The following is an 11,637-nucleotide window of genomic DNA, read 5'->3' as shown; positions in this document are numbered from 1 at the left end:
GAGGGGGGGGGGGGCAAAAAATAGCCCCCCCCCCCACCAGGTCGCGTTATAAACAGACCCCACCAGGGCGCGGGTTAAAAAACACGCACTTATACACTACACTAAAAATACCATACCAAAGTTAAAATCTCGTCTGCGAAATAACGTATGTAAAGTGTTTGTTCAAAGCTGTCAATTCGCTCAATTCAACCCAGTGTTTTGGCAATTTATGGAAAACAGATTACGTTACTTCATGACAACACATATCATCCAAGTGATGAATCATAATTATGTCTGCCCATTCAATACATGCATCGATGCATTTATCTCCCAAACCGCTCTGCGACTCCACTACAAGCGCTCCATTCACCCCTTCCACTACCAAAAAGACTCCGCCTGATAGGCACGGCTGTATTGGGTCTGACCACATCGCCTCCTACAGGTCTTCGAAGACACTGCTCGGCGGTACAGCACGTCCAAAAGCAGGCATGTCGCGCCAACATCGCAATAGATACGCTAGTGCAACCGGCAGCGAACATGAAAAATGCCCATCGTATAATCATCGGTAAAATAAGCACACGTGAAAACAATTTCAGCCGATGCGTTGCGGTCACGAGCAGCTATTCACAAAGCGATCACAGAGGCGAAATGCAGTTGTCACATGATAAGTCTGCTGGAATGGTGTTGATGGCAATATCAGTTGCCCTGCCAAGATGCCCACTGCTGGGCTTGGTCAGGATAAAATATCACAAGTCCGGAATGCATTCAATAAAAATTTCCAGATATCACTAGCTCGAAATGCATTTAATAAAATTTGCAACCGACTGATGAATCACATTTCATCACTGAAGGTAGGAGACTTTTCATTGACTAAAGCATTTTGCCTGAGTGGCATGGAATCCGCAGCAAAGTTGCGCGGTTTACCAATAAGTGTGACAGCCATTGCCCCGTGACGCAGCTTATTCTACGCATATCAGCACTCGCCAATTCATAGCATTTGGAATGTATGAATACCACCACATGCTAGATAAAGGGACCACTACAAATGTACGGTATGAGTAAGGTATAAATGAGCGGGATGCAAGCAGTAGCTACCATAGATCCACACCATAGTAATAGTGCAACGTTTCAGCCGATTGTCTTCTAAAACACGCGAAGGCACAAGTTTCGACCCGCTTGTGAAACTGGAAGGGTGCGTACTGCGTGGGTTGGAGTGAAACTTCCGGAAAATTAACCAAACATGATGAACATTGCATCAAAACGCTTCGTCCCGCGGCACTGCAGGACAGACGGCGCCTGGCGTTTCATACCGTCACACTGGTACCGTCGGCATCACACCCGCGTACATTCACACATGTGACACACCCACTCATGATAGTGCACAGCACAACTGTGCAGCAATGAATGCCCTCACACACCTTAAGATTCAGCTAAATAAGCCCGCTCTGCCGACCCGTACCAACACACACTCACAGTGACCGAGAGCTGATGTCGGTCTACTCCACCAATGGCTCGATGAGACCACCGAGGCGATCCACTAATGCACTTATACCCATCTATCAGTTCCACCGTGCGCCCAGGTCACCTGTGTACCACATCAGGCGCCAGCGCCGACTCAGGTGACCCGTCGCCGACCCGGCACGGGACCAGGCGACACGGTGGAAGACGCTGCCCGCGGGCGCAGCTCACACCTGAGGCTTGTCCAGCTTGGAGTCGGCCCCCATCCCGCTCAGGCCCATACTTTCCAGCCCGGGGGCGCCATACATGATGCTGAAACAAGCACGGGCTGATGTGAATACAAACGTTATGTTATCGAAGAATGCGTTAGAGCGAGACAGGGAAACGGTGGAACGTGGGAGACGGTGGATAATCATAATAAATTTATGACGCTTCTGGCAGTGCAAGTTGCATTTGAAAGGAAAAAAATATCCAACGATAGTTGGCAACTGGACAATAAACATAAGCTGAATCATAATGTAGATAGTTTTCACATGATAATGGTCTTCAATAAAGATAAAAATATTCGAGCGTCACTTCGAAAGAAGGGAACAACACAACCAAATTTGCCAAGCCAAATGAGCCTTCACCGGTAGAACCACCACCAAAGCGGACACAGAGAATGGAATAGTTTTCGGACATTACAACATACCAAATCACCTTCATGCATAATTTTTGAAACTAACTACTGCGCTTTCGGCGAAATGCATTTAGGAGAGTATGAGCTTCACTGATATTTTACCAGGTCGCCTCCAAAATATTTAATCAATTTTTTTTTAATATTTTTTTTTCGAGCTAGTCCGAAAACTATTCCACTTTTGAAAGTCAGCAAACACATCACCAAATAAACCATCACCCAAGTCCAAAATCACCCACTGACGGCACCCATCACCGATTAGTGCACCTTGGTGCCCCACCACGAACCAATCTCCCACTTCCACCGCGTCTCTCGTGGCGTGCTGTTAGTGCGTACCGACTGTGAGTACCGTGAGAGACGGCCGACGCGGCGGCGGCGGCAGCGGCGGCGGCGGCGGCGGCGGCCGAGACTCCCCCGGGCACCGAGCCGCCGCCCTGCAGCAGGGCGGCGGCCCCCGACATGTCACCACAGTAGTGCTGGCCGTAGAAGTCGCTGGTTGCGTAGCTGCCCAGAGCGTTGGTGACGGTGGCAGCAGTCAGAGCGTTCTGACGAGCTGTGACGGGAGAAAAGGAGCGTTTAGAGAGTGTGGGTGAGTGCGAAAAGATTTAAGAGGTTTGTGTGCTAGAAAGAGAGACAAGAGCCAGAGAAGCCAGTTTTCATTACGATAGATAGGGAAGAAAGTCAGCAAAGATTCGAGCAAATGCAAAAGTTTCGGAACACGAATGACACGTTATATAATGTCAAGACAAACATTTCAGAGCGTGTTAAAACAACAGGAGTGTGCTGCGCGGTTTCATGACGTCAATTAGTTTAATTAGTCCATGCAGGGATGTGTGATGACGTGAACTCACCGTGCGACTTTATCATGTTCTTGGCATCGCCGGAGACGTTCTTCGGCTTGCGCTTCCTCGTCTGGATGCCGTCCTTCCGCATGGTCAGGGGCCGGTTTACCTGTGCGGGACACAAGACGTGAGTTTAGTCAGAGCTGAGACTGCTAATGGCGGCGCTGGATGTTGCTGCTGATAATGATGGAGATGATGATGATGACGATGACAATGATGATGAAACCGCTGCTGTTGGTAATGATAAGTGATTATAATGATGACTGTTTCTCTTTTTTTATGTTTTAGGGTTTTCCGATTCCTATCGGTAACTCCGATGGCCAATGTCATGATAAATATGTGCAAATAAAGACAACACGAAATAAACAAAACATAACTTTTTATGTTAATAAAGCAAGTGCTAAACAAGCTAACAAACAGTTTCTCAAGAGCGATCATAAATGATAGGATAATGGATAGAATCATGGAGTGTTAAAGTTTTGTATGTAGTGATTCTCTATAAAAGTTGCCCAGACATAAGTAGGCATACATATAAAATGTGATAACATCTCCCAAATTTATCTTCGTACATATTTAACTGTAGCCTAATCGAACAAGGAGACGCCTGCACTCTGAGTCTGCAGTCTTCTACTCAAATATAGGCTTCTACTGCAATCAAGTTTTCAGAATTTCAAAACCCCCCCAAAAAACATCCGAATTCTATTTTCTTTTCAAGAAAGTGTCAGATTTTTCGTGAAACACGCATTAGGCTAGTGCCTTAATGCTAGTGCGCCTCCCGCATGCGATTGATGCGCGCAGAATTCTAATGTATTTGAATAGGCTCTCGCATGCGATTTCCTGAATACCAAGAGAGTCCGTGTCAGCATTTACTCAATTAAAACGAAAAATATGATTTAATATCTCCCAAAGCTCACTAAGAAAGTGGCGGCCATTTTCTTTTGCCAGACGTCTGCTAAAATGGTGGACCGGTACACTGCCGTCTGTTGCAGACAACATGCGACAACATAAGCCCGTCGAGGGGCCGAAGCTGCAAACCCTGTACAGGTGAAGACAGACGATTGTTTTTGTCATCTGTCAGCGCAAGGGGGTTCAGGCGACAGTTGCAGTCGTTCACGCTCGATTGAAGCTGCCTCAATGGGGAAATGAAATGGAGCACAGGGGCTGGTGGTCACAGCTGCGCCTTGACAAGCCCTTCCACTTAGCTTACACCTGAGTCAGGCAGTGGAGAGGACGAGCTGTGCCATTGGAGCAGGGTTTTTAGGATGTGCGGCGTGCTGCTGGCTGCGGCAAAGCACAGAATGGTCCTTAAACTGGTATAAACTGGTATGAACTGGTATAAACTGGAAGATTCGTACAATTTTCAGTTTGGTGAATGAAAAGAAAGTCATCCTTATAAGGAAGTCGCACATCACCAGAAATTGTATAGACATAAAGCAATTGGGCATAATTTGGGTCTAGTTGCCAGTAAGTACCCTGCTGCAGATGTTGATATCATCATCATACCCCATGGCCAATGTCTCTATCAAAGCATTCGACTCTACACCTTTGATTACTTCACTTTGCTCATACTCCTGCAGTTCATCTCCCCATTGTGACCACCACGGGCTCCGACCTGCCGCCCGTCCATCAGACCTCCATCGCTGTTCATCGCTCTCCATCGCTAGGTGCTCCCAATCTCCGCCCAGGCGCGTGTCACCCCCCCCCCCCCCGCCCCCTGGAGCCGCCCGGTCGCCAAACAGACCGGTCCCATTAGCGCTGGCCGGCGCGGCGCGGAGTCACGACCCGTCACACTGCGTGTCACGCGCTGGGCCGGCCGTGACGCGCCAGCGATGCCTATCGGAATCGGCGGCGACCCGACGGCGGCGACTCGACGGCGGAGGACGGCCGGAGCGCGAGCTGCCGACGTCCCGGCGGACCAGCCTGGCGCGCGTAATTGTCTTCTAATGTCGCCGCCGGGCGGGCGTGCGGTTATCGCCAGCGCTGCCGGTGTTTTTCATTAATCGCCACTCTATCAGAGGGAGGGAGGCGAACAAATTCACTTCTTGCGTGATACCTATCGTCGCCGCTCCTGTGACATCCAAGCTCGGTTCTCGGCCATTAGAGTCGCCCGGGAAAAAGCCGTGAGTGAGCAGCCAGCTACTGAGATACGCCTTCACGCGTATCGTGATCTACTCCAGGGAAGCGTTGCAGTCTTCGTGTCCGGCGGCGCAGCATGGCCGTGCGTGGAAGGGGTTTGTGAAGTTCTGCCTCTTCTCCGGGGATTTTGTAGAGCACAAATGGCTTCTGGTGATCTACAGACTATTTTAATGCCATTGCCAAAACATTTATTCAGTAACATACCTTGTGTACGACACATGGATGAAGCTAATGCTACTTTTTCATTTTGTTTCGGTAGGCCCGTTTGTTCAGAGCGTAGCCGTCCTGTCGGTCTGCGCCTGTTACAGCTGTGATCACCCTTTCATAAATTCTGAGCAATTATCAAATGAAACATTGCAAAAAAGAACTATCGCCTACAACAGGCATAGAAGACATAAATGAAATAGGTGAAAATGAAAAAAAACATAAAAACAAAAAAAGAAACGCGACTTTTACGCGAAGAGCGTCCTTGCAATGCAGTTATAGAAAACGAATAAACATTTAGACACAGAAAGAAGTAATCATCGGTATGCTGGTTGAAGCCAGCCCAAATACTTTAAAATTTAGACAGGCTTATGTTGAAATATGGTGCCTTCAAAGGATGCCGTTGCATTGTCAAACCAAGACAAGCAATGGGACCTATCAAAAACCCAAAAATGAAATTCAGACATGTTGAAAACCGCAGAACCTTGTGACAAAATGCTTCTTGGAAAGCGATGTCAAATACGGATGAAAGCAGTAACGGTGAAGTCAAAAGGTTTCGTGTTCCAAGCAACTATGAAAACTTAAGTATTAAAATGACGTTAACTATAACTATAAGTTGTTTTGAATACCTAAAGCAGCAGATATCGTGAAGTCATCAATTACAAGAGAATGCGAGGATATTCCCTGAACACACAAACTATCGTCATAGAAAAGGCAAATCTCTCCCCAGCCGAGAACGGAGCCAACCTGCACCAACCGAGCGTCTCATCAGTTGGCACCATCACCAGTCACCAGTCGCCTGTGGCGGCCATTTCTATCACCGAATGGCGTGCTCCTCAGATCAAACCGCGATCGGCGGCGACTCGAACGAACTTCCGTCCAGCGCCGCCATGGACGTGTTAAATTATCGGGTGTGGACGAAACGGTCCTGATTAGAGTTTGACGCAGCGAGCACAGTGATATTTACTGGTGAAGCATAAATCCTATTATTTCCGATCTTCTTTCAAATCCATTGCAGGTTTTCGGTTGTTACGCTAATTGATTTTGGTTTGAGTTTAAAGACAACCGAAATGCATGGATTTCGGTGAGCATCGCCAAGGAGGCTTGCTGATAGTTTTCTGGAAGCCTAAGCTGATAAAGTGTCCTGTGGGAGCTCAATGAGGCTCAGTCGAGGTCCTCAGAAGGGAGAGGTCAATTCATGATCATCTAGAGATTGGTGCAGTCAAAATTGTAAATGCAGCAGACTTTCGGACACGTTGCATACAAGACCTGACTAAAAAAAATCATGCTAGGAGAGTTCAAACGACGCAAGAACGAGCATTGAACAATTACATTATAGACCCATGGACCCAAGGACATCGCATTGGAAGGTCACGTTGGTCAAGGGCGAAACATATGTGGTGTAAGTGGTGCTAGATCATACATGTCTCCATGCCAAATCGTAAGTTTTTTTGTGATATCCACTTTTTTCTCCTTGCTACATATAACTGAATGCGTTATTCGGATAAAAAAATGATATCCTGCTTTAAAATCAAATAATGATAAAACAATATGATGTGACAACACAGTTCTTCACCCGTTAACGCAGCCGGTCGTCACTGTTAAAAGTAATGTTGACAATGTTCGCAATATCGCAGCTTTTAATAGTCCAACCAAGACTGAGCCATGGCGGTAAAGTTATTTTACAAGCACCACTGTGGGTGGTTCGGGACGAAAACATGATTCTTGCATGTTCAGTGTTCATGGCTTTTCTGCGAACATGCACGCTCGACGCTCCTAGATGCACGCCTTTTTAGCCTAAACAATCCTGTTTTAAGCAGTCCAAGGTCGCTGTCAAAAGGTATGAGAAAAATATCCTTGGGGCTTGGATAATGGATACTCGAATGTTCTGCTAAAAAAAGCTTCCGCTGGACGTCCTGAATGCAGGACTCGGGTCTCGGGATGAATGGGCTCATCAAGCTTCCCTAGAATATGGATAGATCACTGGCGATTTTTAAAATCGTGAAAGAATAGCGTGCCTTAGCGGTAAAAATAGTCATCATGTAATTACGTCGGTAAATTAGTTCACAAATAAAAGGGTACGGAACTTTCGAGCCGAATTAGGAGCACATACTGTCACTAACTGCCTCTCGACTTGTGTGGCATTGACAATTTTGCTGCAGTTTTTGGGAGACAAGAAATATTCCGGTGCAGCATGCTGATGACCAATGACTGAGATAGTGACCAGTGCTTTGTGTTGTTGACCACTGACCAGGGACTGACCCAGTGCAGTATGTCAGTGCCCACGAATTGAGGCGGTGCACCATATTGGTCACTGGGGACTGACCCACTGGGTCACCCACTGGGTCCGACTCAGCGTAGTATGCCAGTGCCCATTGGGCAGGGCAGTATGTTGATGACTCGGTGCAGTGCGCCTGTGCCCACTGCCCGTTCCCTCTCGGCAGTGAGCGAGTCGTTGACCTGGGGACTGACCTGGTGTAGTTTGAAGTAGAGCCCGCAGGCGTTGCACACCGGCTCCCCACAGCTGTTACGGCGCCACAGCGTCGTGGTTGTGGTCTGGCAGTTGGCGCACGAGAGTCCGACGCGGCGAGCCGCCGCCGGGTTACTCTGGAACAGACCCGACTGCTGACGTTAGACAGACAGCTCTTCGACAGATGAGAGCGATGGGAGAGAGAGGATAGACGGGGTAGGCAGGGCAGAAGTCATTCACGCAGTTTGCGAGTCCGGGTGCGTTCTTAAAAAAAAAACGCACTTGACCATGCTTTACACAAATAATTAAATACACTTTAGAAAAGTAAGTGATTGAAACCAAGAGAGAAAATGAGCTGTTGCTGAATAACTTTAGAATTGCATGCATGGCTTTGCTTAGCTCCATGTTACCTATGGAACAGGTGGCAGCTGCCTCAATGAAACATGTTCAGTATTGTAAGACATGTTTATAAAGTCTGATGGCCAAGAGTTGCGAACGAAAATTATAATTAAAATCTAAATCTTTTTGTATTTCAGACGTTTCGACAACACTGTGTCATCGTCAGTAATTGATATAAAATGTTTCCTGAAGTCACAAATCACATTTTAAAAATAACATCAGCATTAAGAAATTACACATGGTAATGACATTTCGGTGTTTTTACATTCGATCACGTTCGTTCCTCACAAGCGTGCTCCGTTTCAGCAAGGATAATCTGGCTGTCGCTGCTGCCATCGAATAAAATCCCCCTCTTGTGTTAAGTGTGTTCTTGGTCTTGATGTGTGCAGCCTCTAGTGCCCTCCTGATATTTTTGTTCATACCTTTCTCTAAAATTTCAGCCCCTTCCCACCTTGGTAAGTGCCCGGCCTCATCCACATGAACCACTATCGCATTACTTAACACGTGCCCCCTCACGTCTCTTCTGTGTTCCCCGACACGGGTACCTAGGCCCCTACCTGTCTCGCCTACATATTGTTTTTCGCAAACAGCGCACGGTATCTGATAGACTATGCTACTTTCGTGATCCCTATCTTCGTCGCGTGCACCTTTTAAAATATCGCCACTTTTGTGTCCCGCACTTATCACCGTCTTGAATCCGGCCTGTTCAAGCTGTCGTGCTACCGTATCCACCTTTTCAAAATTGGGAATGCAGAGCAATCTACTCGATTTTTCTATTCTTGCGTTTTCTCTTTCATTAGTGTTTCGTTCACGAATCTTCTGGGCCTTTTTCTTCTGAGAAATGAGAAACCCTCTTGGATATTTGAGTTGCTGAAATCTTTCAAAAATGTGCTCCAGCTCGTCCTCGAGATATTCCGGGCTGCACACTCGGTAAGCGCGCAGGAAAAATCCTATTACAATGCCCCTCTTGTACCTCTCGTTGTGTCCAGAAAAATAGTGTATGTAGTCCTCTTTGCACGATGGCTTCCGGTATACCTTGTATTTCAAGTTTCGACCCTCTCTGATTATGAATGTGTCCAGAAAAGGAAGTTCACCGTTCATTTCATTTTCCACCGTAAATTGAATTTGAGCGTCTACCTGGTTGAGACTTTGCACTTTTTCTTCAAGTTTCATCTCTTCTGGGTACACTATGATCACGTCATCGACATAACGTAACCATACGGTTCCTTGGCCCATGATATTTAAGAAGTGTCGTTCTTCGAGCATTTCGAGATATAAACACGCAGCGACGGGACTGAGGGGTGACCCCATCGCCAGGCCAGAGTGTTGAAGGTATTCATCATCTTCAAATTTAAAGCTGTTGAAATGCATGCAGAGTGACACTGCTTCAACGTAGTCTTGTTTTGGAATTGGCAACTCTCCTTCATCCATTGTGTCCACCACCTCTTTGATTACGTCTAATGCCCCTTCTACCGGTACATTGGTGAAAAGGGATTTGACGTCCAGACTTGCCAGCCGTTTGTTCGCGAAGTCCTGCTGGGGGGATCCATGTGATCGCAAGGCACCTCGCAGTTGCGATCAAACGTAAGTTGAATCGGAACAGATATTGGAGGGATCCATCACATCGTAGGCTAAGTAGATACGCAAGTTGTATCGCAAATGGTGAAGATACGAACTAACTTTACGAATCTTCTCGGTCGATCGGAAGGCCGATCGTAGCGAATCTTTACCTCTTTCTCAAGAGAAAAATATAAGAAATTTTCAAAATTTTCACAAAACCGAAATAAATGTTAAACAAATATGGTTGATGAACACGTGTGCAAAATTTGAAGTCGATTTCTTCAAAAATGGCTGCGCTAGAGCGTTTTAAATTTACACGTTGAAAACGGTCACTTTCACGTCATTTTTGTAATTATTTTTTTTTTCAATTTTGAAGTTTAAAAAGTGTTTTGGGCAATTTTTCGCGTTAATTGCGAAAATCTGACCAAAACATGTATCGCACCATCAATGATCCGATACGCCATCAGAGGCCGCGCCGCAGACAGGTGGGCGCGGCGATACCTAGGCCGCGTGGGGGTTACACTGGTGTTCGGGAAGGGCTATGTCAACGCGAGGCAGGCCGCGGGGGAGCCGGTTGCGGCGCCGGTCCGTATTTGTCGGCGCCTAGCAGTGCAGCGGTGCGTTTATGGCGGAGGGAGGGGAAGCGGTGTAGTGTCGGCAAGGCCGCACACAGGAGAGGGCACACGGGCCTCCCCCCCATTCGAGTTGGGGCCCCTAATCTTTAGACCGCCGAAGACCATGTAAAATGAACTGAAATAATGATTAAAAAGACCGGGAGGGCCCATCTCGTTCCCCAGCAGGCCCATACGAGTCCATAAATGTCCAGTAGCGCAGCCAGGGGTATTGTGGTGAAATTTCAATGGCCCTCAAAAGACCTCAAAGGCCCACAGATGGGGTCACCGGGTCCTCAGATGGTCTCGAAGGGCCCTCGGTTAGCGTCAAATGGCCCTCATCTGGTGTCAAAGGGCCCTCAGATGGCCAAATGAAGGGCCACAAGATGGCCTCAAAGGGCCCTCAGATGGGTTCAAAGGGCTCTCAGCCAACGTTAAACCTACCTCAGAAGACCTTAAAGGGCGTCAAAGGGCCCTAAACCTGCGTCAGAGGGCCCTGAGCTCGCGTCAAACGACCCTCCGAAGGCCTTAAAGAGTCCTTAGCTTGTGTCAGAGGGCCCCCAGCTGGTGTCAGTGAGCCCTCCTCAGCTGGCGCCAAAAGTCCATCTGAAGGCCTCAAACGGTCGTCAGCTGGAGTACAACGGTCCTCAGATGCCGTCACGCGGCCCTCAAAAGCCTCAAGGAGCCCTTATAAGGTCTCAAAGGGCCCTCATTTGGCCTCAAAAGGCCCTCCGCTAGCGTTAACCGGACTTCAGAAGGCCTTAAAGGGCCCTTATCTGGTGTCAGAGGGCCCCCCGGCCCTCAGTTGGCGCGAAATGGCCATCAGAAGGCCTCAAACGGTCCGTAACTGGAGTCCAACCGCAACGGTCCTCAGGTGGCGTCAAGCGGCCCTCAAAAAGCCTCAAAGGCCGCTTAGAAGGCAGCAAAGGGCCCTCATATGCCCCCAAAGGGTCCTCTGCTGGCGTCAAACGGACCTCAGAAGGTCTCAAAGGGCGTCAAAGGGCCCTGAGCTCGTGTCAAATATAAAAGCGCCCTTAGTTGGTGTCAGGAGGCCCCCAGTAGGTGTCAGCGTGCCCTCAGCTGGTGTCAGAGAGCCCTCAGTTGGCATCTACTGGCCATCAGAAAGCCCCAAACGGTCCTCAGATGGCGTCCAACGGTCCTCAGCTGACGTTAAGAGGCCCTCAAAAAGGTCTCAAAGACCCCTCGGCTGCTGAATAGGCCCTTAGCCTCAAGGGAAACTCAAGAGACGTTAAACGGCCCTAAAAAGGCTTGAAAGGGCCCTCTGCTGGTGGCAAAGGGCTC

General features: G+C 48.1%; 1 protein-coding gene across 1 annotated transcript in view; it reads right to left on the bottom strand.

Moving 5' to 3' along the window:
• Positions 1-375: 375 nt before the first annotated feature.
• LOC122391321 (box A-binding factor-like) overlaps positions 376-11,637 on the bottom strand; it is a 40,034-nt gene continuing 28,772 nt past the window's right edge. The window contains exons 4-7 of the mRNA XM_043385117.1: positions 7,768-7,902; positions 2,965-3,064; positions 2,450-2,666; positions 376-1,749 (exon numbers count right to left, since the gene is read on the bottom strand). Coding sequence (XP_043241052.1) covers positions 1,665-1,749; positions 2,450-2,666; positions 2,965-3,064; positions 7,768-7,902 — 537 coding nt within the window. The 3' untranslated portion in view covers positions 376-1,664. The remainder of the gene's footprint in view (positions 1,750-2,449; positions 2,667-2,964; positions 3,065-7,767; positions 7,903-11,637) is intronic.

The sequence above is a fragment of the Amphibalanus amphitrite genome, unplaced genomic scaffold (assembly GCF_019059575.1).
Source record: "Amphibalanus amphitrite isolate SeventyFive unplaced genomic scaffold, NRLGWU_Aamphi_draft 000432F_arrow, whole genome shotgun sequence".
NCBI classification, from domain to species: domain Eukaryota; kingdom Metazoa; phylum Arthropoda; class Thecostraca; order Balanomorpha; family Balanidae; genus Amphibalanus; species Amphibalanus amphitrite.
Note: the sequence above shows the minus strand (reverse complement) of the source record. Positions and strands in the feature narration are given on the sequence as shown.